General features: G+C 53.1%; 1 protein-coding gene across 1 annotated transcript in view; it reads left to right on the forward strand.

Moving 5' to 3' along the window:
- The window catches only part of ADAMTS17 (ADAM metallopeptidase with thrombospondin type 1 motif 17), a 205,773-nt gene that overhangs the window by 73,031 nt on the left and 108,566 nt on the right, over nucleotides 1-24,176 (forward strand). Inside the window, exon 8 of the mRNA XM_090263585.1 lies at nucleotides 4,114-4,219. Coding sequence (XP_090119711.1) covers nucleotides 4,114-4,219 — 106 coding nt within the window. The remainder of the gene's footprint in view (nucleotides 1-4,113; nucleotides 4,220-24,176) is intronic.

Raw genomic sequence — 24,176 nt, forward strand, 5'->3', positions numbered from 1 at the left:
CGATCTCCTCACCAAAATCATGCTCCTCCCGTGAAACAGAAGAGAAAGGGGAAGGGAGAGTGTGCATAATGAGCTGACATGGCCGGAGGACAGGTCGCACGGCTCTGGGATACGTGACCTGCATCGGAAGAACTCCTTCCAGCCCTCATTTCTGTCCTCGGCATTTCAGATTTCAAAAAGGTGTTTTGCTTCCTGCATCCATGCCAGGCGTGTCGCAGAAATGGACGTAGCTTGAGCACACACTCAGTTGTGTTGACTGTGAACTTCCTCATACTGGAATCAACATCCAGAGGATTTGCTTTTTGTTTTTCTTTTTTCTTTTCTTTTTTTGTTTGGTCTCCCTCCTCTGCCTCTGCTCTATGTGTCCTAGGATGAATGAAACATAACCGATAACTCTACTTTTCATAGCCAGTACACACTCATTATGTTAGGTTTAAGCGAAACAAAAGAAAGAAGAAAAAGGAGAAAACTAAAAGGATCTATATATAATGACTTCACCACGGCTTAGAGGTAACTGCTGTTACTATTGCTGCGCCTTTCCCGTGAGTGTTTTTAGCTTCAGGGTTAAGGACATTTGGACTTAACCATGCGGAACCTGTATTCTATCCCACCCACATCTCTGTATAAACACACATTAAGATTTAGGGAAATCTTCTAAGTCCTCCAAGATGATTCATTGTTGTCGGTGATCAGCACTTTGGTGAGGGAGGCCCAGGGCTTGCCTGGAGGAGCACGGGGGAGGGAGCAGGAGAGCCCCATGTTTACATCGAGCCTGGGCCTGGTTACTGGGCCTCCACCTTCCTGTCTGTAAAACGGGGCCATGATACCTGCCAATAAGGGAGGGTCAAGCCTGAAGTCCATGCTTGTCTGTGGATAGGACCCTAATACACACCAGTTGTCTTCCTCCTTCCCGTGCATTCCAAGGACCTCTGCAAGCATGTGCAGTGGATGTTTTTAACATTTCAAAAAATGAGTTCTACTATGACTTCTTCCATGGAGGATTATCAGTCACGAGAGATGAAGACTAAGACATCCTCGCTGTCCGTGTGGGAAGTCCCACCACCTGGGTCCACAGGCTAAGCACCGATGGTCAGAGAACTTGAGTTTGCAGATTTCACTTTCTCATAAAAGAAATCAATGTAGAGAAAACTGACATTTTCTCTTTTCTTGACAAGCTCCGGAATGGAGGTTGCGTGGGCGTTTGCAGGTTAGTGCCTTTGCGGCCGGAGGTGATGGGGTCTCTCTGGGCCTCCAGCTCGCCGTCCCGTCCAGACGGCTGTTCCTTTCCAGGAAACGGGGAATAGTGGTGGCCTTTGTTTCCCGCCGAAGCTCCTGGTTTCATCGCCGTCTCTGCCCTGCAGCTTTTACTTTTACAACAACCTGGGATTTTCTCCAGACTTTGTTGTGGGAGTTCTACGCATTTCCACACCATCGCTCATAAATGCCCTGGGCTTCTGTGTGCTCCCGTGTCTGGGGCCCCTTCCTGTTTCTTTTCTTCACTTTGCCTGGCTTGGCTTTATAACCAGGTTGTTCACGATCGGAGTAAATCATTAAAAAAGCACTGGACCTTAATCCACCGTTGTGTGAGAGCATTTTTTGTAAATACACTGATCCTTTGTTTCTAGCTTTCAAAAAGTCATCTGTGCCTTGGAAAAATTAAAATGCAATTATTGGAAGGCTCTTTGCGTAGCTGTTTCCCGAGCATTGCCTGTTACCTAATCAGAGTGGAAACTCGGAACTGCCTGCCCTGGGCGCTGAGTGCGGCTGAGGCCGGGGACATGTTTGTGTGGCATTTAACGTCTGCTGGGTCAGCTGATGCGCTCGAGACGGCAGGCTCAGCACTGCTGGCCTCAGATGTCCCCTCTGCCCCCTCCCCAGACGACTTCTGGGCGTGCTCATCAAATTGTTTGCAATTGATTTGTTGGCGCAGGAGCCCTGGCCTGGGCTTGGGAGGGTGCTGCTGCTGTGTGTGTGCGTGTGTGTGCGTGTGTGTGTGTGTGCATGCATGTGTGCATGTGTGTGTGTGTGTGCACACTTGCCCACGCATACCAGCAGGGCTGTGTGGGAGCATTCCACTGACTGACTGCTGGACTTTTTGCAACAGCCCACAAAGCATTTTTTAAACAAAACCAGAAAGATGACCTTGAAGGCACCAAGAAGCCCAGTCGCGTCCTTTCGGGTTGTCGTATCTCTGCTCCCAGCTGTCTGCCTGGCTGGGTCGGGGTGTCCACATGCAAAATCGCCTCTCAAGGCCAAGAAAACATTGTTTTCCCTTTCTTCAGAGAAGTTCTTCACCCTTGGCGGAGTGCCTTGCTGGCTTCTAAATGAAAATAGACGCTGTGTGGTGCCCAGTGTGAGCGGGGTCCCCAAGTCGTGTCTTCACGGTGCACTTGCGAGCTCCGTCTGCGCCTGTGAGAGGGGACAAGGTGGAAGGAGTGCCTGTGAGTGGCTGAGGTCCAGCCCTGTTTGAAATTGATGTCAGCAAAGAGGATGTTGGTTTAGCTCTTCGGGAGCAGGGAGGAAGGTTCCTTTTAATTAATTCATCCCGCCGTCCATCCTGTGCTCCTCTGCCAATTCCTTCCCTCCACAACTCCCATGCCTGCGAGGTCACCTTCAGGTCCTAATACACCAGGTGCATGTTAGTGAAAGTGGCGCTCGGACCAGGGCCGCGTGCCGCTTGGCCCCTCCGCGGCACGGGGCTGGGCTGGTAGCGCCCGGCTAACCACGGGGCAGGAGAGCCCTGCCTGCTGCACATGCCCTGTGGCCTCACAGCGGGAGAAGCACTGAGTCTCCCCAGGTGTGTGACCTGCCACCCCCCTCTGCCACCACCGGCTCATTCCTTTCCCAGGCTGTATTGACAAGTCTGCTGCCACCACAGTGGGAGCACAGATGCTTCCCGTCCTCATGATTCCCAGCCCCGGGTGGGGTCGGGGTCCGTGGGCTCCTGCTCGGGTTGAGACAAGTCCCCGGGGTACCTGGGTGGTGAGGGGCGTCCATCCCGCGTGCAGAGATAACAGAAGCCGAGAGGAACGTGGAGCTCTGCCATGGGCGGTGTCAGTGGAGACGTGGCCGGCGCACGGCTGACTGCCCGGCATTCCTCAGACGTGTCCCACCGGGCCAAGGCCCCTGTGTCGCTGACACCCGTCCCTCTGCCAGACGAGCCTGTCTCCCCTGGAATAGTCCCATGTGTCCTGCAGAGGCGAGCAGCCTTCCAGCCTCTGTGCTCAGCCCTGGCTTTCACACCAACCCCCTGCGTCTGCGTTCCTCCTGCCTGCGCCGGTTCACTTTTCCTGTCTCAGGAGGGTCCCCAGGCCCAGTCACATGTGTGCTGAGATGGGTGAGTGGGGCCACAGGTCCATCCTCAGTAATGACTTCCAGGCCCTCGCTCGGCAGCCCGCTCTCCCTCCCTCTGGGTCCTGGTTTCGTTCCGTCTCTCCCAAAACAATTTTGGGAACTTTTTACACAGCCTTTCCCTGGCCTGCTCCCCGTCGTCAGCCCCAGCCTGGACCCAGGCTCGTACCCCAACGGCATTGACCATTCCAGGGCCAAGACGGGTGAGGGGAAGGACGTGCCCAGGGTACGGAATGTAAGGAGGCACGCCCTTCCTCTGGGGGACATGCAAGGTCAGGGTCAGCTCTGGAGAGGGAGCCCCTCCTTAAACTTGGCACGTGGCCGCGTGGCCTTGCTGACCTCCCCTGGTCCCAGCCCCAGACCTGAAGGTAGACAGCATCCCAGCAGCGGGTGCCAGTCCATGTGATTTTGAGACAAAGTTACCTTTCCTCTCTGAATCTCAGTTTCCCCTCTGTTACTGCCCACTGCAGGTGATGAGGACCAAATCAGATAATATGCGTAAACCGCTCAGCCTATTGCCTGACGCACGTTAAACGTCTGATAGATGTTTGTTGGGGTCATTATTACTACCGAGCTAATACAGAAGCACCACGCGCCAGGCGGTGTCTCTGTTGGCTCCAGAATGGCAGGTCCGGCCTGGGCTCTTTGGGCTCTCAGTTGGCCCCTCGCCGGACAGTGCCTGATGCGTGACCGTGTGCACCTTCCTGGCGAGGTCGGGGCCCCCGTGTTCTGAAGAGGATGTGTTTTGTGTCTCTGCTGCAGGAATTGCTTACTTAGGAGGCGTGTGCAGCGCTAAGAGGAAATGTGTGCTGGCCGAAGACAATGGTCTCAATTTGGCCTTTACCATCGCCCACGAGCTGGGCCACAAGTAAGTGTTGGACTCCGCGCTGCTGTGCCCGCTTCCCTGCCTTTCTGAGTACGTACGTTTGCGTTTTCTCAGCTCTAAATCGGCGCTGCGGTGGGCCTCTGCTTCTTCCCCGCGGGGACCCGGGGCCGGCGAGCCTGGGCCCCAGCCCTTCAGAGGACCCGAGAGGTCACTGGACAGACAGACTCCGAGAGCTGAAATGTGAACTTGCTCTTCAGGGCTGTCTGAAAGCTGATGCTAGAGGACACTGTCTTTTCGTTGCATTTCCTTTCCTGGATCAGCCTGGTCTTGGACGCGATCTCTGCACACCATTTGCATCATGAGATTTATAGACCGTCATACTGTTGACATCCTTTTTATTTCCCCCAGCCGGTACCCATGCCCACATTTGTGAAGGTAGAATGGCAGTGTCTTAGCTTTAAGGGACTAACAGCCGCTGCCTCTGCACATGGAAAGTCTTCCCTTCGGGAGCAGATAACCATAGACCCTCAGAGCCCAAAGGGGGAAGACTCCGAGGCAGCCTCCTGGCTTTTCAGATGAGGAAACACAGGGTCAGAGGGGTCGCGCGCCTGCCCAAGGCTGAGGTCCCCTGCAGGAAGTCTCAGGGGGCAGAAAGCCAGCTGATTCTAAAAGTGTGGCCCTTTCTGCTAGAGCAGGCCGTCTGTTTTACATTTCTCTGAAGGGAAAAATGGTGACCCGGCTGCTTACAAACTTAAAAAAGAATAGGTAAATAGCATGCAAAACAATGGGAAAATTTATTTTGACTTGACCAGAACAAAATTAAAAGTAAATATAGTTCTTGGGGGGAAATACACACACACACACACACACACACACATATATATGTGTGTATATATATATATATATATACACACACACACATATATATATGATAAAGTTTTTCTATTGACCTAATAGATCCCTCTGCAAGAGTAAAACCAGAGTGTATGGAAAACAAAGATTTCCTTCTGCAGTAGTCATATCTATGGCTTTACTTGTTTTGTTCTGGGGGCTTGCTTTGGTTATCGGGTCGCGTTTTAATTTTTCTCACTCCCGGAGGCATACAGGTAAATGACATCTCCGTACCTGCTGGTTATCATGAGATGGGTACAGTGAGTGACAATGACCTTACGTGTATGTCCTGGGACTAAGGAGGAAAAACAGGCCATTGACCAAAAAAAAGAAGATGAACTGTTGTCTCGCTACACAGCGATAGAATTTTTAAAAAATTGTTGCTAGCACTTTGCCCATACTCTCTTGCCTAGACTACCAGAAAATAATTTGAAAAGGAATTATAATCGAATTAGTATTCTTATCTCTGATTTGTTCAAACCACCCCTGTACCCAAGAGTGGGTGCTCAGAGGAAGGCATGTACCGATACGGCTTTGGCAAACATCGTCTCCCTGCCCAGTGGCGCACCCAGTGCATCATAGTTCCCCGGAATGGGCTTCCGAACGGCTGTGAATGTGCAGTTGTCAAAACCTTTCCCAGCATGCAGCTCGTCGGGGCCCTTTGAATCGGTGCATGAATGGCATTGTCCCCTGGCGGCATTCAGCCCCAGGGCGCAGGCGCAGGCAGGAGTGCTGTTTGCACCCGTGTGTGAGCTCACGCGTGCTGCACAGAGGCCTTTTCTCTGTGGACATTAGGAACACAGAGGGGCATTTTCTGCCCGATGACCTGTGCTATTGTGCGGGATCAAAGGCTGGCGTCCTAGACCAGGAGGGCTGCAAAGATGAATGGTTAGATTCAGTCAGACTGTAGCCGCCTTTAGCTACGGTCTGTTTAGGATTTCTTACAGGACCCTTTATAGCTTGCTGTTGAACTCTAATTACCTACAAAAACAAACACCTTATTGTTAATCAAAGCCAATAAATCCCCGCTAGCGGTCGGCCCTGCCCCTCGCTGGGCGATTACAGTTTTCCCAGGGAAGTCTGTCGGGTCTGATTATTCACAAGCCTCGGGAAGGAGATCTCCCAGGGATGAAGTCACGTTCTCTCCATCCCGGATCTCTCTGGGCCGCTGGGCTCAGGTCAGCAAGCGAGGCTGTGCAGAGGCTCGGGAGGGTCTATCTAGGCTGGCCTTCACTCCCAGGGAAACCGCTGGCCCGGCTGCTGCACAGACACGCACCTTGGGAGCTGTTCTGTATTTTGACACGGAGTGGAACCGTTTATGTCCACCTTCCTTAAGTATGTATGAATGAGGACAGGAAGAGATGGTGTTCTCAGTGGGCCTGAGACGCCGGTCCATGCTTGCCGAGAATATTTCTTGGTGAAAGTTTTAGAAAATGGAAACGAGTATCCTTCTGTGTACCCGTAGGAAGTCCCCAGGGGCCCACCCCTTGGTCCCTAACCTTTAACATGGATAAAGTGCCACATCGCTTTGAAAGCTGGGTGTGTGTGCCTTTGCACAGGGGCATGCGTAGGTGCGGCCCTTCGGTTGCTTATCCTGTGTTTCTCATACGAGGATCAGTGCTTGCTGTTACCTTAGATCCGCATGTCAGGAGAAAAGTTCCCTCTCCATGTGCAGGACACATTGCATTAATCAGGCAATGGGCGCTGCATAAATTAACAATATTTTCTTTCCACTCTGGCTGTCAGGAAACACAAAGCTCAGTTTCAGGTTCATGTGCAGCAGTTGACTCATCCGAGTCCTGGAATGGTATTTTTCTCCCTCTTTCTAGTGTCTTTCTTTGTATACATGGTTTTGTTTTAAATCTCGTCGTCTGAAAATAATTTATTTGGTTCTGTACACTGGCTCCAATCCAGTTTGCAATCAAATCGGTTCTGAATTGTAAATTAAATGACAAGTGCTTGCCTGGTAATGTCAATGATGCTGCGCAGGGTGTGAATTAGTCACGTCCTCATTTATTAAGTACCTGCTGTATTAGCTGCTGGGCCTCATGCTATTGAATCAGCCCTGTCAGTAGGTATTATTAACCTTTGCTTTATAGATTAGAAAACTAGTATTACTTTAAAACAATTTCTACTTTCTACCTAAAATGATTTGAAATCACTCATATGATAATAAACCCATCCAACAGGGCCATTAAAATCAGGATCCAAATGACATGAGATCGGTAATGAAGAAGAGGGCTTCTATCTATCCCCCAAACCGGGGGATTAACACTTGCAGTTTGTTGCCTGTGCAGGCAGAAAGGATGCTCAATGGCATGGCACAGCTGGCAGAAGAAAGCAAATGTGTCATCATGAGGGGTTTCTAGGGGACTTGAGTTCATGGGTGAGATTGACAGCCTTCTGATGATTGGCAGCCTTCTGATGATGATTGGCAGCCTTCTGATGATGATTGGCAGCCTTCTGATGATTGGCAGCCTTCTGGTGATGATTGGCAGCCTTCTGATGATGATTGACAGCCTTCTCATGATTGGCAGCCTTCTCATGATTGACAGCAGTCTGATAATTACCCTTCTTTAAAGTAGGGCAAAAACCATTCCAGCCCCAGCTTAAGACAGGGACTGAAGGATGTGCGGTTCCTGGTGGGGATCTTGGGTGGGCACCTGGGAGGGGTTGCTCTGTGTTTCTGCCTGTAGGAGGGGTTGGCTCCCAGCAGCATCCGTCTGGTAATGGCTTTGAGGTTTCCATGTCCTTGGTTGCTGTCTTGCCCATGAAAGCCTGGCAGATAGGCAGCCACGCATTGCCTGGGGCTTACCTACTGGGTAGAAGCGTGGTCGTGTGTGAGTCTGAGCAGGCAGCTGTCCCCCTGTCTTGTCACGATAGCCCAACTGCAAGGGCAGGTGTTTTCACCTGCACCCTCCTGTGCCTTTCTTCGCCCTCGGCGACCTTGACAACGGGGTAGCTCCTTAGCGTGAGAAGAAGGCTGTGATGTCCCTCATGCTTTTGAGACTCAACCGATTGGTCGTGGGAAGGACCATCTCTGGAGAAGGTGAAAAGCCCAGGTCCATGCCAGCTGCCCCCAAGAAAAGGCAAAAACCAAATCAAACTGTGCCCTCACTGATCAAGAAGAGGGTTGTAGTGACTTTGGTGAAATATTAAAATGACTGGGTACAATACATCTGTTGGAATTTTGGAATACATGGGTTGCTATGATTTGGAAGTTATGGTGTCAAAGAGAGGAAGTGAGTCGTTCTGTGACAGCTGATGAGGATGCCTTTTGTTTGGGGGCAGGGGCTAAGTCCAATAAGGAGTCCCTGGATTGGCAGGAGCCCCTGGTACAGTTGGGGGCCAGTGGGGCACAGGCCTGACTCTCAGCCGCGCGTTGGCAGCCCAGGGACACCCAGAGCGCCAAGCACGGCGTGTGCTTCTCAGTCCGGTGAGACAGGGAGCTCTCGGGAAATGTCAGAATCCTGGGCTTTCTAGGTGGGATGATGAGACAGGGGAGGCCACCCACTCAGAAAAAAATAAAAGAGGGCGTATTTCTATGTGTAGGAACAAAGAGCCTTCTCTGGCAGAAAATGACTCTCGGCTTCTGTTGGATTTAGGAGGCTCAGAGATAAGCCTGAGCCGGATCGATGCCTGTCTTGACAGTCAGTCCAAACCACAGGATCCCTGGGGCCCCAGTAAGTCTCCAAAAGGCCCCCCAGACAGGCCTGAAGAAGCCCTGCCCCGTATCTGGGCTCTTGCCACCTGTACTTGGGGTGCACATTTTCCCCATCTGCTCTTCCTGGGGTTTTCCCTGACTTCCATCGGCCCTTTCTTGGGCCTTGCCATTCTGGAACTACCTCTCCTTGGGTCGGCCGGCTCTGGCTGCAGCCTCTGAAAAATTGCTCTTTCCCAGGAAGCTTTGTAGCCTGATATAACTTGGGGTGCATGGCAGCCAGGCAGTGCTGTCCAAGGGGAGCACCTGAGGCATTTAAAAGTGCCGGGGGCCAAGCCTCACCCTCACTCAATCAGATCATGCCCTTGGGGGGTGGGTGAGCTTAGAAAGGCTCTCCTGGGGAGGCCGCTACTGCCAGGTGGCAGACCCACTGACCTGTGACATCTCCGGGGCTTCCGTGTTGATTTCTGGCCTCATCCGCCTTCTTGCTTCCATTTCTTGCCCATCATCCCGTCCCTCTAGGCCTCTCGCAGGGTTGAGCCCCAACAGGGCTGGATATGGTCTGGCTCTCCTGGCTCTCACTCACCTCTTTCCCTTGGTCACCCTGAATTCCAGCCCTTGCCACCTACCTAAGGCCGTGTCCCACTCACAGCCTGCAAAGCAAGGGAAGAAATGTGAAACCATCCTGGAAGTCGTCCCCTCAGGCAGGCCTAGTCCTGTCACCTCTTGTCTGATGTCTCCCAGGAGTCTTCCCTGAGGGCACAGAACAAAGCTAAAGTGGCCTGTGATGGGATGGATGTGACAGGTGGCAGGGGCAGGACAGAGGCAGCGCACAGCTGGGTTCTCAGACCTGCACAAATGGTCACAGCCCCTCAAACTGTGTCCCCCAGTTTGGAAGCACTGTCCTGGCTGGCGTTACTGGGCAGAGGTCAGATGCACGAGCGGAGCAGGGACTTTATCCTGCGGGGACAGAGGGCATGGGGATGCCGCCACCTGCCCTGAAGTTACAAGCAGCATCCACAGTCCCCGGCAGGTCCAGTAAGGATGCGATCAAAAGCTGGCTCCTGGCACCTTGGATGTTTCCGCCTAGAATGCGACACTGCAGATAGGAGTTCAGGGCAGGGGCCGTCGGGAGGGTGTCCCATGGATGCGTGCCTGGGGACCCGCTCTCCTGGTGTGCAGCGCGGAACATGGACCCCGTCGTGGCTGACGGGCAGAGGGTGGATGAGTGTCTGGGAAGCCGAGGGAGAGAGGGAGGGGAAAAGCCATTCTGGGGGAAATGTTCTCATCACTGCAGTCGACACAATTCAAACGGAAAGGGATTGTCTCGATCCCAGGACGGGAAGCAAGGAAAGCCATTATCCAGATGTGTGAAGGGGGGAAATGCTTGTCTGTGATGTGGGTGAAGACTGAGCCGGGGGAGATGCGTCCGGAACGCAGGCCAGATGTGCGCAGGAAGCCGCCGCTCCGGCCTGCGCCCTTTGCCCGGTGCTCAGCCCGGGAGGCGCAGCACGCGCCTCCCATGGGCTGGCGTTATAAGGAAGGCTCAGCGGAGAGAGGGTTTCTGGAAACGCGACTGTTTGGAAGTCCTGGGAGGAGGGTGTGTTCTGGCTGGAACCAGGGCAGTTGTTGGGTCACAGATGTCAGTCTTTCTGGAGGACCAGAAAGAGGGGGCACCTTCCTCCAGGAGGTCTGCAGGGGCTGGTTCTGGAGCCGCAAGTCCCGTGCTGGGTTCCCAGGTGGGCTCCTCCCTGGCTCCCTGGGTCTTGTCTTTTTTGTTACTCAGCTCCCCCAGCCTTCAGGCAGCCAGGCTGCAGGGCGCTCTGGTCTCGCGCTGAGGTGCTCAGAGCGATTCCTGAGTGGGCGTCTGGCCCCGGGACCCAAGCCTGCGTGTGAGCGTCCTCGGAGCGCGGCTGTCTTACCCAGACTCCAGAACCGCACCAAACCTTCAGGCCTCATTTCCTGTTATCATCGTTCTTTAAAATGTGTTGCTGAAAATTGCAGGGTCTCTCACGCTGCTTTACAAGTCCGGTCCCGTCTGCCCCACCTTCGGCCCCTGCCACATCGCTCCTCCTCACGTCTTGGCTGAGTTGCACAGACTCTGGCGGCAGCAGATGAGGCACCTGGGGATCTGCCAGGCCAGCCTGTACCCGGCGTGGCTCTCAGCCCCACGCTCTCCCCTGACCACGGGCTTCACAGCAGCCCCTCCTTTCCCTCCCCTTCTCCCCGGCCCCACACGCAAGCAAAAGCAGAACTTCCTCTGCCCCTCCCAGACCGGTGATTTTTGAATGGGAAGTGCGGTGTCCACAACATCGGTCACCTTGTAACCGATGGCCCTACTTCAGTGGCCTTTCTGCCCTAAGCAGGAATTTCTCACTGCCCGGAATGAACAGGAATTACAGGGAAATGACCATGATTTCCTCTGGAGTGTTATCCCGGACATGGAGTCAGAGGTGAGGCGAGAACACTTCTTGTCGCCTGGCAAGCCCAGAGTCGCTGTCCTGAAAAGAACCTTGACCACCGCCTGTCCAGCTCTGCCCAGGCCCGGCGAACACCAGCAGAAGGAAGACCATTCAAAGCTCTTCAGCAGGCAGGCGGCTGTGGTCCCGTCTGCATTCTGGTTAGTCCGGCGGCCAAGCTGCTAGTGGGTGGACATTATCTCCGTGATGGGAAACCCAGCCAGATCTAGGGTGTCCACCGCCTCCGGAGCATTTACAAAGCTGAGCTTGTGTTTTATTTGCATCAAATCGTCAGGTGACTTGTCTTACCTAAAACAAAATGGGCCTCGGTGGTATTGGAAGAGACAGGCCGCAAGTTGACTTTGGCTGAAGAACCAAATTCTGAAACCCCCTTAGAACCTCCTTCCTTTATAGACTGTTCCAAGAAGGAGGTGAGAGCCAGGGTTCTCATGAGCTTGCTGGGGGTTCTGGAGCTTTACCTCAGGGATTTACTCCTGGTTCTCAGATCTGGAAGGGACGTCAAAGTCAGCTTAGCCTCATCTTGCAGATGGCGAGTCAGCCTCTTAAGTGGCTGAGTGGAGACGCAGACCAGAGCCACGGGCCGGGGTGCAGGGTCCTTTACGCAAGTGAGCCAAGCTTGTGCCTGGGCCGATCCCTCCCCAGACGCTCTCCTGGTAATTGGATTTGCTCACCTTTACTTGGAAAGACACCTGCTGCTTACCTGGTATTCTGTTATGGACTGAATGTGTGTGTCCCCTCAAAATTCATAGGTTGGAATCTTGCCCCCATCTGGGATAGTATTTGAAGGTGGGTCAGAGGGAGGCAATTCGCTGATGAGGGTGGAGCCCTTGTGAATGGGATTAGTGCCCTTACAAGAAGAGATGGTAGAACCAGCGCTCTTTACACCGTGTGAGGATACAGTCTTTCGGCATCCCAGAAAGGGGCCCTCACAAGACCCGACCGTTCTGGCACCCTGCTCTTGAACTTCTGATTTCTAGCACTGTGAGAAATACGTTTCCGTTGTTGATAAGCCAGCCTGTTTATGGTGTTTTATAATAGCAGCCTGAGCTGGCTAAGACACATCCCCATTCTTCTCTCAAGGTATTTGGTTTCCTGCCCGAAATCCTTGTTCATCTCCTGCCCGCTGCTGATGGGGAATTTTAAACCAAAAGCCGGAGGCCCTGCACATCCCCTGAGACCCTGGGAAGTCTGCCACCAGCCGTCAGTGGCACGTTCTAGGGAGGAGCCCTCCTCGTCGCTGTCCGTGCTCAGGCCCAGAGAGCATGCTCTGACATTGCATGAAGGGGGGTTTTGCCAATCGGCAGCGGCAGGCAGCACCAGCAGGATGGCTGGACAGGTCTGGAGGAGCCACAAAATCAGACACTCTTCCTGACTTCAGAACAGGCTGCGTCATGGCCAGGGGCCCGAGTGAGGATCTGGCTCTTAGAAAAAAATATACGTAATAGATGAATACAGACCAAGGGAGGTTGTAAGTCTCTTAGCAAGTCACCGGACGTGTTACAAAGGCATTATCTTACTAATCAGAACCACGCTTCTGTGGCCATGCGAAGAGGCCGGCGTTCAGTAAGCCGGGTGATTCGCCAGGGCTCGCGTGTGATGATGATCAGGAGCAGAGAGAGGAGCAGGAGGCGGGCTGGTGTGCTTCGCGCTGAGCCAGGGAAAAACGTGGTGTCACCGTGGTCCTGGGAAGTGCTGGCGCCGTGTGGCAGGGTGGGCAGCCAGTGGGAGCCACGCGGCCCTGTGACGCTGGGGTGTGTTACTGCAGGGGCTGAACCCACGCCATGGCCCTGGCTTCCTCAGCTCATAGCTGGGTAGATTGTTCAAGAGAAGGAGCAGACGGAGTCTTTGCAAACGCAGCTTGGTCGCTGTCTCCCACACTGAGGCTGTGGTGCGGGGGCCCCTAGGACCGCTGATGTGCGGCAGCTTTAAGACCCACTGAGGACCCACTGACAGGACCCCTGCCCGTGACCGAGAGGCATGTGTAGGTGGGTTTCTGGTCAAAGAAGCCTTCCAGGCGGGAGCACCAGCTCACTGGGTCCGTGGGTAGCACTTACTGGTCTTGTGGGCGCTGCCTGGGCTCTGCGTGTGGCAGGTGCTCTGTGGTCCCCGAGGGCTGGTGCAGTCTGTGCTCCCATAGCAGGAGGGAGCTGCTCCCAGGGAAAAGGCGGCCGGCTGGCCTGGTGCCTCCGCGTGGGGCTTGGCTCGCTCAGCAGAACAGACTTCTGGACCTCCCTGCCCTGCCCCCATCCCAGCCTGCCCTGCCCTACCTGACGTGGCAATTATCACCTGGAGCTCCTCTGTCAGAGCCCAGCAGAGAAGAGTGTGACAAAGGGACGGGATGGAGGGACACAGGGAAACTACATCTGGCGCCTCACTCCTCAGACGGGGCTCTGTGGGCCGGCGCGTCGTCCGGGAGCCTGTTAGACATGCAGGGTCGGAGCCCAGCCAGGGGACCCCTGCACACGTAAGACCGGGAGAAGCACGGCCGAAGCACGTGCAGGCGGGAGCCCCCTCGGCCGGCCTCATCTCAGGGCAGCGTGGGCAGCTCTGGGTACCCTGCGCCTGGGAATATGTCTGTGTGCGAACACACATGTGAGTGTGTATTTGTGTGTGGGTATGTATATGTATGTACAGGCAAACCACAGAGATGCTGCAAATTCCATTCCAGACCCCTGCAGTAAAGCAAGTGGTAATCTTTTTGCCAGTGGAGGGTTTTGCTTTCAATTTGCAAAACATGCAACATAAGCACAATTCACGGAGGTGTGCCTGTGTATGTGTGTGTGTGTGTGTGTGCGTGTGTGTAAAACTTGGTAGGGGTGGAGGGAAAACTTGTGTTTCATTTTCCAGTTTTTTTCCACGGGAGTCTTTAGAATAGCTTTCGTGCCCTGATTTTGGAAATTTTTTAAAATTGATTTTGGGAGAGAGAGAGAGATTTGTTGTTCCACTTATTTATGCATTCATAGATTGATTCTTGTCTGTGCCCTGGTTGGGATCGAACCTGCAACCTTGGCATGTTGGGACCACGCTCTAACCAGCTGAGCTCTCGGCAGGGCCCTGACTTTGGAATCTCCTCTGTGGTCCCTTGCTGGTGGCCCATGCTTTCTTTACCGCCAGCAGGCTCCCAGGGGTCTTCGGCCGGCTTACAGAGTGATGCTACATTTCACTCAGCTTCCTCTGTAGCTTGGAGACTAGATTCCTGTGTAGATGTGGTTGGCACAGCCGCCTCCCATCCTTCCTGTTAAAAGAGGTCTGTCTGTTCTAACCCTGACCTGTGTGGCTCAGTGGGTTGGGCGTCATCCTGCAAAGCAAAAGGTCGCCGGTTCGATCCCCAGTCAGGGCTTGTGTCAGGGTAGCGGGTTTGGTCCCTGGTCAGGGCGCATGCGAGAGGCAACCAATCAATGTATCTCTCTCACATGGATGTTATCTCTCCCTCTCTTTCTCCCTCCCTTCCCCATTCTCTACAAATAAACAAATACAATCTGTAAAAAGAGAGAGACCCCAGTCTAAGACTGGACATTTAACTTGGCGCATCATACAACCTGGTGCACCATAAACTCCAGAATGTTGCCTTGCGGCTACTGGCAAACCTATTAGAGAACACGCTGGTCGTCCAGAATGCCGTTTGGCTGTGAAATGGGGCTCTTCTGGGTAGGACCTGGAGGGAAGCAGCAGGAAACCAAAACACGGCACAAAAACGGGACATGCTCCTTAAAGCCCCAGGAGCAGAGGTCGTCGCCATCCCAGAAGGGCCGGCTGAGCTCCTTGGCAAAAGCCCTGAAATGCTGGTGTTCCTGCCTTGCGCCTCTTCACCCCCCATTCAGGCTTGCTTTTCAGTTTGAGGCAGACGCCGATGTGCAAGGGACTGTGCTCTCCCTAAGCGTGGCTTGTCCCCGTCCTCCCTCCCAGCGCCTACCTGTCTGTGTACAGTCATCCCACGGCTGCCCCATTGGTGGCACCACGGCGTCAGCAGGTCAGCCTCTCAGTTGACTTTGGCTCTGAATGATAGGAACCCTGTTCTCTTTCCCTATGGGATGTAATGTTGCCCCCAGCCTAGAAGACCAAGGCCGCCCCCACGCGCTGTGTGGACACTGCTGGAATCTGAGGGGGCGGAAGGACCCTGGTCACTTCCCGCTGCCACGTGCATTGGCCCCTATGTCCTGAGAAGCTGCTCCACCCATGGGGCTTGAGCCCGGAGACCACCCGGCCTCGGTCTCCAGTGGTTCTTGATCTCTGGTCCCTGTCATGCGTGGTGCAGCTCCTGCAAAGGGAGGACAACATTTATTTCCTTCTACCGCCCTTAAAAAGAAAAGCGTTGTCTGCGAAAAGCATTCAGACGCCTGTGGCATTGACAAGAACGAATCCGTGTCTGGGCTGGAGGGCGAGGAAGGCAAGGAAGATGTACGGAAGCTTGCAAAGCAGCAGGCGGGGGCAGCGTTTACAGAGACAGTGGTGTCGCCCCCAGAGCTAGGATCAATGCTGATATGACATGAGGAAGGCTGAGACCCAGGTGACAAAAGATGACGGGAGTGTGGAGGTGACCAGGCCTCGGGTGAGGGCAAGTCTGAGGTGTGTTTTCTCCCTGCCCTGCACACACTTCGCTCCCTCCCCTGCAGGGCAGCCTCCCGGTCTCCTTTTATGCACAAGAACCGGAGCGATCCTCCTTTCCCCTAAAGAATGAGGGTCTTGCCAAGGAAAAGCCTACGGTGTGTGCAATGCGTGAGCCGTCTGCTGCCTTCCGTGCAGCGAAGTCACCCTGGCATCCTACCTGGAGGAACCACCGTTGGTCCTGCGAGTGGCCGAAGTTGAGGAGGGTCAGCCACGCCTTTGGCAACTCACGGTTCAGACCAGCTAGTCTCTGCCCTGCCACGGTTGCCAGTTTTGACACTCACCTCTTCTGCAAACACCAGTGGGAAGCAGACATTGAAATCAAAGCCAATATCAAAATGATTTAAAAAAAAAAACAGGGATAGCGAGGCACTTGGTACTGTTGGTATTTCTAGCTTCTTTTTTTCTGCAAATATTCACCAGGTGTCCCACTGAGCTGGGTCGCATGTGGCTAGAATTGGGGGAGGGGAGGGCTAGTGGGCAGCCCCCGCCCTTGGCTTTGGCCTTGGAGACACCGCCACAAGGGAGTTCTCTTCTTGGCTGGAACCACGACACTGAGAGGCTTTCTGTCTGGAGTGACTTTTCCTTTCACATCTCAGATGGGATTCGGCAGGGGAGGACCTCTTTTCCTGTTTTAATAACCTGTTATCAACTACAAAGTTGCTGCTAGTAAAAATATCAATTATCGCTTAGGCAATACTTTTGGCATCTCTTGAAACCGCATTCCGCCTTCCCAGCACGATCTCTGCTCTGAGCCAGAATTCGGAGAGGGTTTGAGGATGCGTTGCGAACACAGTCATTAAGGCGGCCAAAAGAATATATTTTTATCCTGTAAATTGAATGCCAGTTAAGCAGTAGTGATTACTGCAAGAAGCCTATAATTTATACTAGGGGAAGTGAAGATTTCTTTTAAAGATAAAAAAAGTATTGCTCAAGAAGAGCCTGAAAAAAATTTTAAAAAGGGAAAAAAGAAATAGCAGTAACAAAGCCACCCAATGTTGTGATTATGTGGAAATTTCAAAACCAAATCCTTGGTGTCTGAGAAACGGTGAGTCTGTATATACAATACTTCATAAAATGTCACATAAACTAGCATTTAATAATTTAGCAGTAGGGTGGTTACTGTTTCTGAAATTTGTCCGTTCCTTAGACTATTCACCAGGGTAGAATTTGTACATGAAGCATGTGGCCTTGAACTTGGTGTATGTCCAGAACCTACCCACAGTAGGGCCTTCCCTGGACTCGCCCCAGAATTGAGAACCTGGGTACAAATAAACAACCGTCAGAACTTTGACTTTGACCGAGAAGTGATTGCCCTGGATCTGTGCTGGCTGGCTCCGGAGCTTGATGAGAATTCCTGGCATTTGTCATCAAATTGAACCTCTTGAAATATGTGGACAGAGGAGAGGAGAGAAAAAGGGGGACAAGCGAGTGATGTCAAATATTTGAACTCAGTCGCATCATAGAAGCCACGGGAAGGGCCATCTCAGCTCAGAACAGGAATGAGCTCCAGTGTTGGTTTCTGTCCGAGGCATTATGGACACGCATAGCCCTGGAGGTTCAGTAGACTCCCCTGGGAGCCCCTGCAAAAGCCGGGTGCGCAGCCCCTCCCTGAGACGTTCTGATATGCATGGTCTGAGGTGGGCCCAGTTTCCCAGGTGTTTTTTACCTGCCATCAAGGTGGGAGGCTTACTGGTGTTAAACGCGAACCTTAAAGACCGGAAGTTGTCCTGGAAGCAAGGGTTTACGGAGCCACGTGCCAGCCAGAAAAGGACCAGGTCCCGGCGGGGCTCGATGGGGAAGACAGCTGTGTCTGCTGTGCTGGTGTCGATGGACAGGACCCTTTCATACACGTTTCCAGAAGAAAGACATTATGTTGAGAAAATTGACATTAGGCTACAGGCAAAGCGTGGAGCAGAGGAAAAGGGGAAGCGGAGGCAGTTCTGGGGTCCTCACGCAGTCCATAAGCGAAAAGGGCTGGCTAACATTTGCGAGCAACGGTCTGGAAAGCTCACACGTCAGCAGGAGGCGGTAGCATCTGGCGGTTGATCAGCTGCTCCGTACAGGTAATCCTGGAAAGAGCCACCTGGAAGTTCATTCAAAGTTTCAACATCCTGTCAAGCTGTTGGTTTCTGCTTGCAGCTCTTAACCTAGTGACCTCCTCTCTCTTTCTCTCTCCCTGCCGCCCTCCGGCCTACTGTCATTCGATTTAGGACATCTCAGAATGTTTCCTTGGCACCAGTGAAAACCATCAGCGTGACTCTGGATGGGGCCCCGGGGCTGGGGGGCACTCCCTGGACCAGCAGAGGCAGCGTCCCTTGGGAACTTGATAGAAGTGCAGATTTTCACCCCCACCCCTCCTCCCCTCGACCCCTCCATCCCTCAGACCTGTTGCCTGGGAAATGCTGGGTAGGACCCCGGCAGCCTGAGTTCTAAGAGGCCCGCAGGAACGCAGGGCCGTGGGGAGGGGGCTTCTTGGGTGACTTTAGATTTCCCTGGGAGCTTTCAAGAATCCAGATTCATCTTATAGGCATTTTGTTTGTTGGGGTGAGGTCTAGATATTTTGACAGTTGATTATTTATTTCTTTTATGTTTAAAGTATGTTACGGAAGACTTTTCATTCCCAGAGTGCAGGAAGCACTGGGCTTCATTGGAAGCCTCACATTAAACACTCTGGTAGTATCTAGCTTTGCCATTAGCTCATCCCCAGTGCCATTTTGGAAAGTCTTTCTGTCTTTGCCTCTGCAGGGAATTAGAGACCAGCGTCCCTGCTTCTCTGTTGTGTTGCTATTGTTGTTCTTTGTTTTTTGTGTTCAAGATTTATTTTCTGTTGCATTTGTTTTGCTGTAGGATAAGTTCATTGAGTTTTTTCATAACTTTATAATTTTAATATTGCCTTGAAAATAAAATTAGAATAGTGTGTACCTTTATCTGTCATTAAAAAGAAAAAAGAGAATCTAGATGCTCCAGTCACACCTCATGCAAAGGAAATCAGAACCTCTGGTGGCAAGAGCCAGGCCCCAGAATTTTCTAGAACTCTCCAGGAGATTGCACTGTGGGGTCCTGTGTGAACACCAGCGCTTTAGAGAAATTGAACTTCATCCATTTAAGACTCTAGAGTTTGCCTTTGCAATTCTGTCATATCTTCCTCGTGTCGGGTTTCGTTAGGCAGGACTTAACCTGCCAGGGGGCCAGGGAGGGATGACAGAGTCCACATTGTTCCTGGCGGAAGGTGTGGCCGCTTGCTTCCGAGCCAGTGTGTACTCGGGAGAAAGGACTCACAGGGTGCCCTCAAAGCCCCCCACCTGCCTCCTAAATAACAGGCGAAGAGACCCTAGACCCAAGGGGGTAAAATCTCATTAGAGAAATTCTCAGGTGCAGTCGTGTATGAGCGCTTATGAGCAAGCCTGCAAACTTAGCGCTGGGTGCGGCTGAGGCCTCCAGGGAACGACCCTGGTGGTCCGGCGTTCCAGCCGCAGGGAGCCCCCTCTCAGCCAAAGAGGGTCAAGGCTGCTGCCAGCGAGTATGCCAATCTGAGGATTTCAGGAGGCAGAGTCCAGGTTGGGGCTGGCAAAGGGCAGGAGCAAAGGCCCCGGGCGTAGCGAGGTCTTGTGGGAATCGTCATGCAGGTGGCTGCTGTGGGGCAGGGGCTGACGTTCTTGTGGGCACCCCTCTTGGGCCTGGTCAGTGGCTTGCATTTCACAAGGCTAGGAGGTAGGATGGAGCACAAATGCTGCACCTCTACCCCCAGCTCAGCCCCCTGGCCAAGGTGGAAGAGGCAGAGCCTAGATAATGAGGCCTTGAAGCCCTCCTGATGCCTGGTTTTTAAGGAGAGGAAGGAGTGCTGGTCATTAGGAGCAGGAAGTAGCCGGCCCTTGGGTTTCGGCTGCTGGGGGCTTCCCGTGCCTTTGATATCCCTGAGGGGTCTTTGAACTTTGGGAGCGGCAGGTTCTCTCTTTGCCTCAGCTCCTTCCTGCAGGCCAGCTCCTGCCCCCTCTGCAGGCCTTTGAAGGGGATGGGAGGGGCTGGGGGCTGCTTTCCAAAGCCCATTAAATCAGCAGTTCCCGGAAGAATTGGCAGCCAGATTGCCCCTGATGGGGGCAGCAGGGACTTCGGAAACTACCCTGTGTTCTCCCCGCACGCACGAATCCACTTACTTAGTGCCGTCCCACACGCAAAGACCTTTTGCTGGAACCTGACAGGTCAACCTCATCCAGAAGAAGCCAAGCTCTCAAAATACCTGAGTGTTGGACCCACCACCACCACCACCACCACCACCCCAGTAGAAGACTGGGGAGAGGGAGGGAGGCTTATTCCTTCCCTGAATTCTATCTACCTTGTCTGTAGCAATCAGCGAGGTCCCCTCTGAAGCATCACTCGCCTTGGGGGGCTGTGGCCGGACGCCATTGGGGCAACCATCATTAAATTTCTTTGGGACTTCTGCCTGGAATGAGCTTCAGATGCCCCCTCATCCCATAGAATGTTTTCCCAGGTCAGAGATCAACATAGCTTTGTGGATTTTTTTTTTTTTTTTTTGGTAGCAATTTTATATACCGTTTGACTCCAAGTCTACCCAAGGAACGCAACGACCCACACACTTGCACGCAGGGGTTCTGGACAGACGCACCGGATGCATCAAGCAGTGAGGGGCTTGTCGGAAGGAGGCCAGGAGTCTCGAGAGCAGGTGCCTCTTGTTTGTTCTTGTGTGCATGGGGGGGAACCTTCCCATCATGGCGTCACTCATGCTAACGAGACAGGGGCAGGAAGGCCCGCCCAGGCAGCCTCTCTCCTGTGCACTAGTGGGCTGTCGTATGGACCCGGACGTTCGCTCGTGGGCTGCTTTCATTCTACACCATTAGCGGAGCCCTGCCCCATGCCCAGCCCTGCTACGGGGGGCAGCGAAGAGTGAGGCCACCTCACCTAGGTCCGTCTTCATCACGTGCGCGCAGGGCCAGGGCCAGGCATGGGTGAGCCCGCGGGCGCCGTCAGGGCCAGGAAACCGCTTTTCATGGAGATGCCACAGCTTAGGCGTTCTAGGCTTCTGTCCCTCAAGCCTTGACCAACCCCAGGCTGCTGGGTGGTCAGAAGGAACGGGAGGCTGTGTGGGGCAGCATCGTTCTTTTCTTCCCATGGAGGGCAGCCCATGCCGCAGAGCGGCGGCCATTTCTGCCTTCACGGGCATCCTGCTGGTGTCTCCTGGGGCTTCCATGCCGTATCTCTTTGGGGGGGCCTCACACGCGCAGTCCCCAGGCTGCCTCTGCCACACAGGCACCATCTGTTCAGGTAGCTCGTCGTGGATGAAAAAGGAATGTGAAGACATTTAAGAGTCATGGCAGCTCTTCAGTTCACCACGAGCCCACATGCCCTTTTGGGGGACATCTCCCCACTCCCCTCATTAGCTCTACAGCCCGCTGAGGACCACAGCTTTTGCAGCTCGGGGGCTGTAGCATTCCTTCACTCGGGCATGAGCTTGGCAACAGCGAGGCCGTCATTCCTCCCTGGCCCGCTACCTGCCAGGCGCTCAGGTGTCTGCTACCCCTCCCTCCGTTCCTTTAGCATGTAAACTCCATGAAAGCAGGGGTCTGGCCTGAGCCAGCACCTGGGAGAGGGTCTGGCCACAGAAGGCATTTGATGGACACTCATTGAATGAATGAATGAATGAATGAATGAATGATGTTAAGTACAGCCAACCCTTTAACAACACAGGCTTGAACCGCCCGGATCCACTTAAACACTCAGACTTTTTTCAGTGTGTGTCTTGGAAAAGTTTGGGGGGATCTGTGACAATTTGAAAAACTCACAGATGAACCTTGGGATTTTCTTTTCTTCAGCTGGCTTTACGGTAAGAGTACAGGACAGAATACATCTAACGTCCAGAATGTGTGTTAATCGACGGTTGGTGTTATCGGTCAGGCTTCTGCTCAATGGGAGGCTGTTAGCAGTTAAATTGGAGGGGAGTTAACACGATATGTGGATTTTCGATTGCAGAGGGGTTCCGTGCCCTCGTGCCTGCATCGTCCAAGGGCCAGCTGCAGTAGCGTCCCTGTCTCGTCACAGAGGAGGGAATGGAGGCCCAGAGGAATGGCGTTGCCCTCCCAAGAGGCGAGGCTGGGCTTCTCAGCCAGGTCGACCTGACTGCAAGGCCAGGGCGCTCAAACGTAGCGCTCCGCTTCTGCATGAGACGGGGCATTTCATAGTATCTTCTTTGTTTACCTATTTTCATCTAAATGGCAGAAAATCGGAAATGGCTGGGACTTGGAGCTGGCTGCTGTGTGTGCAGGTGTCCAAGGAGGGTGGTGGCTGGTGGGGACAGGGGCTAGAAGGGAGCATCCTCCTCAGTGCGCGGTGCGCTGTCCACCATGGTCAGCGTGGCTGGGAAATGCGTTTCAGAGACAGAAGGCAGGCTGGGAGTGAGGAGGCTTACCTGGGGGGGGCGGGGGGGACCTTAAGCAAATCAGTTCAGTTTTTGAGATCACATTAACTCAGGCCCTGAAGTTATTATTGCGTCTGATGATTCTGGGCCTCATGTGACATGAGGCTTGTCTGTGTCCTTAATGCCACAGTCGCTTAAAGCTAAAATTACTGTGTGCTTAACACCGCTCATTTTTGTTAAATATCACGTTGCCAGACGTAATAGATGCCCTGGGACATAAACCTACAATAACATGAGTTTTTCAGTCAACTAGTCCTTAATTTAAACTAAAAATAGCCCAACAGTCATTCATGGGACCCTCCCAATATCAAGGCTCCCTGCCCCAGTGGCAGTAGTTCGTCAGACTGCACATTGATGAGGCATTGGTGAGCATTTGAACCCTTCACACCAGACCAAGTGTGATCTGTAGCAGACAAGCTCCAGAAAGCCACGAACCCCGCTTTTGGCTGAGCTTGCTGACCGCAGCGTTCTGTAGGAAGACGTCAGAGTGAAATGCTAACACAACACTCATGCCGCCCCGCAGTGGCTGGGGGTGCGGTCAGCTTTTCCGAGCTGTGTCTGAAACAGAGTCTCGTCTCCTGAGAGATGAGGCCGCCTGGCCAGCAGAGCCTGGCTGTGTGGGCGAAGGAGCCCCTTTTGTTACAGGACCGGCTTGGCCGCGGCAGAAAGCTTGGAGGCAGTCATTGTGCTGGGGCTCAGGTTGTCCCCCATTGTGGTGTTCCAAACGACATCCTTGTTTGGGGGACCCATCTGGTGAGATCCCAACCCAGGGCAACTGACTGGAGGTGGTGGTAAGAGCGTAAGCCAGCAGAACGATGGGTTCCTTTGCTGCTTCTCGTAGGATTGGATTCTCCAAGGCTGTCCACAGAGCAGCCGGACTGATCCCCAGGCTGTGCCGACTCCTTGTTGCCAGAGGTGCAAGAGAGCCGCTTTTTTCAGGAGGCATTTTATTTATGTAACCTCAACACACATAATTCACGGAAACACATCAAGAGTTTCAGAGCTACCCATTTGAGAACTCTTATCACTTGTTTTATCTAGGGATATCAAATCATACTGCTCGGTGCTGGTGATGGGAGTGGCCTGGACAGTGTGCAGGGCAGGAACGCAGCGCGGGCCTCTCTCTAGGGGACCCCAGGGCTGACCAGTGAGCCGGGGAATTGATGAAGGATGGTCAGAGACGTTCGGGGAAAACCAGAAAAGCCGTGACAGTGGAGAAGCACTCAATAGCCTCATTTTATAAAGACCAGCATCTGTGTCACCCCCTGTCTCCCGGTGGCTGTGACCTGGGGCCTGGGGTGGCATGTTGTGCACCGCTCTGTCTTCTAGCGCATTCATTACCTGGCTCGGGGGAAACTTCTAATCAATCCTGTTGAATGAATGAAAGCGTATTTCTCCTCCACTGGGCTGTTGACCAAGAATGAGCACCCTTGTGCCCATTCAGTCTCTCCCCTTAGAATCACAGGCCCTCTGACCCCATGCATCCTGTGTCTGAGTTGACCCAGTGACAGTGTGTGTACCAAGTCACATCATTGGTCAGTGTATGGTGCCTCTGGACAGGCATCTGGTGTGCATTAGGTAGCTCTGGGCAGGGGAGGTGACAGGCATGATCTTGGTGGACCCAGGTGTAATGTGAAAAACTGGAAAGCCTCATCTTTCATTCATTTATTTAATGTTTTACACCACGATATTCTATAAGCCAGAGTCCTGGGTGGTTCCTACTAGCCCTTCACATAGTGACCTCTCTTTAAGGCTACAAAATGCTTAGATCATTAACAACGGGGTATGTTAGTGCCAGAAAGCAAGTCTAATCACCAGAAACTTTCAGGTCCTTAACAGTGGGGCAATTCAGGGTTGAAAAGCGAGTGTAATCATCAAAAACAGTTGAATCCCAAAGAATATAATTTGTTCGTTCCTTTATTATTTAGC

Source organism: Furipterus horrens, unplaced genomic scaffold (genome assembly GCF_987537825.1).
Source record: "Furipterus horrens unplaced genomic scaffold, mFurHor1.1.pri manual_scaffold_16, whole genome shotgun sequence".
Taxonomy (NCBI): domain Eukaryota; kingdom Metazoa; phylum Chordata; class Mammalia; order Chiroptera; family Furipteridae; genus Furipterus; species Furipterus horrens.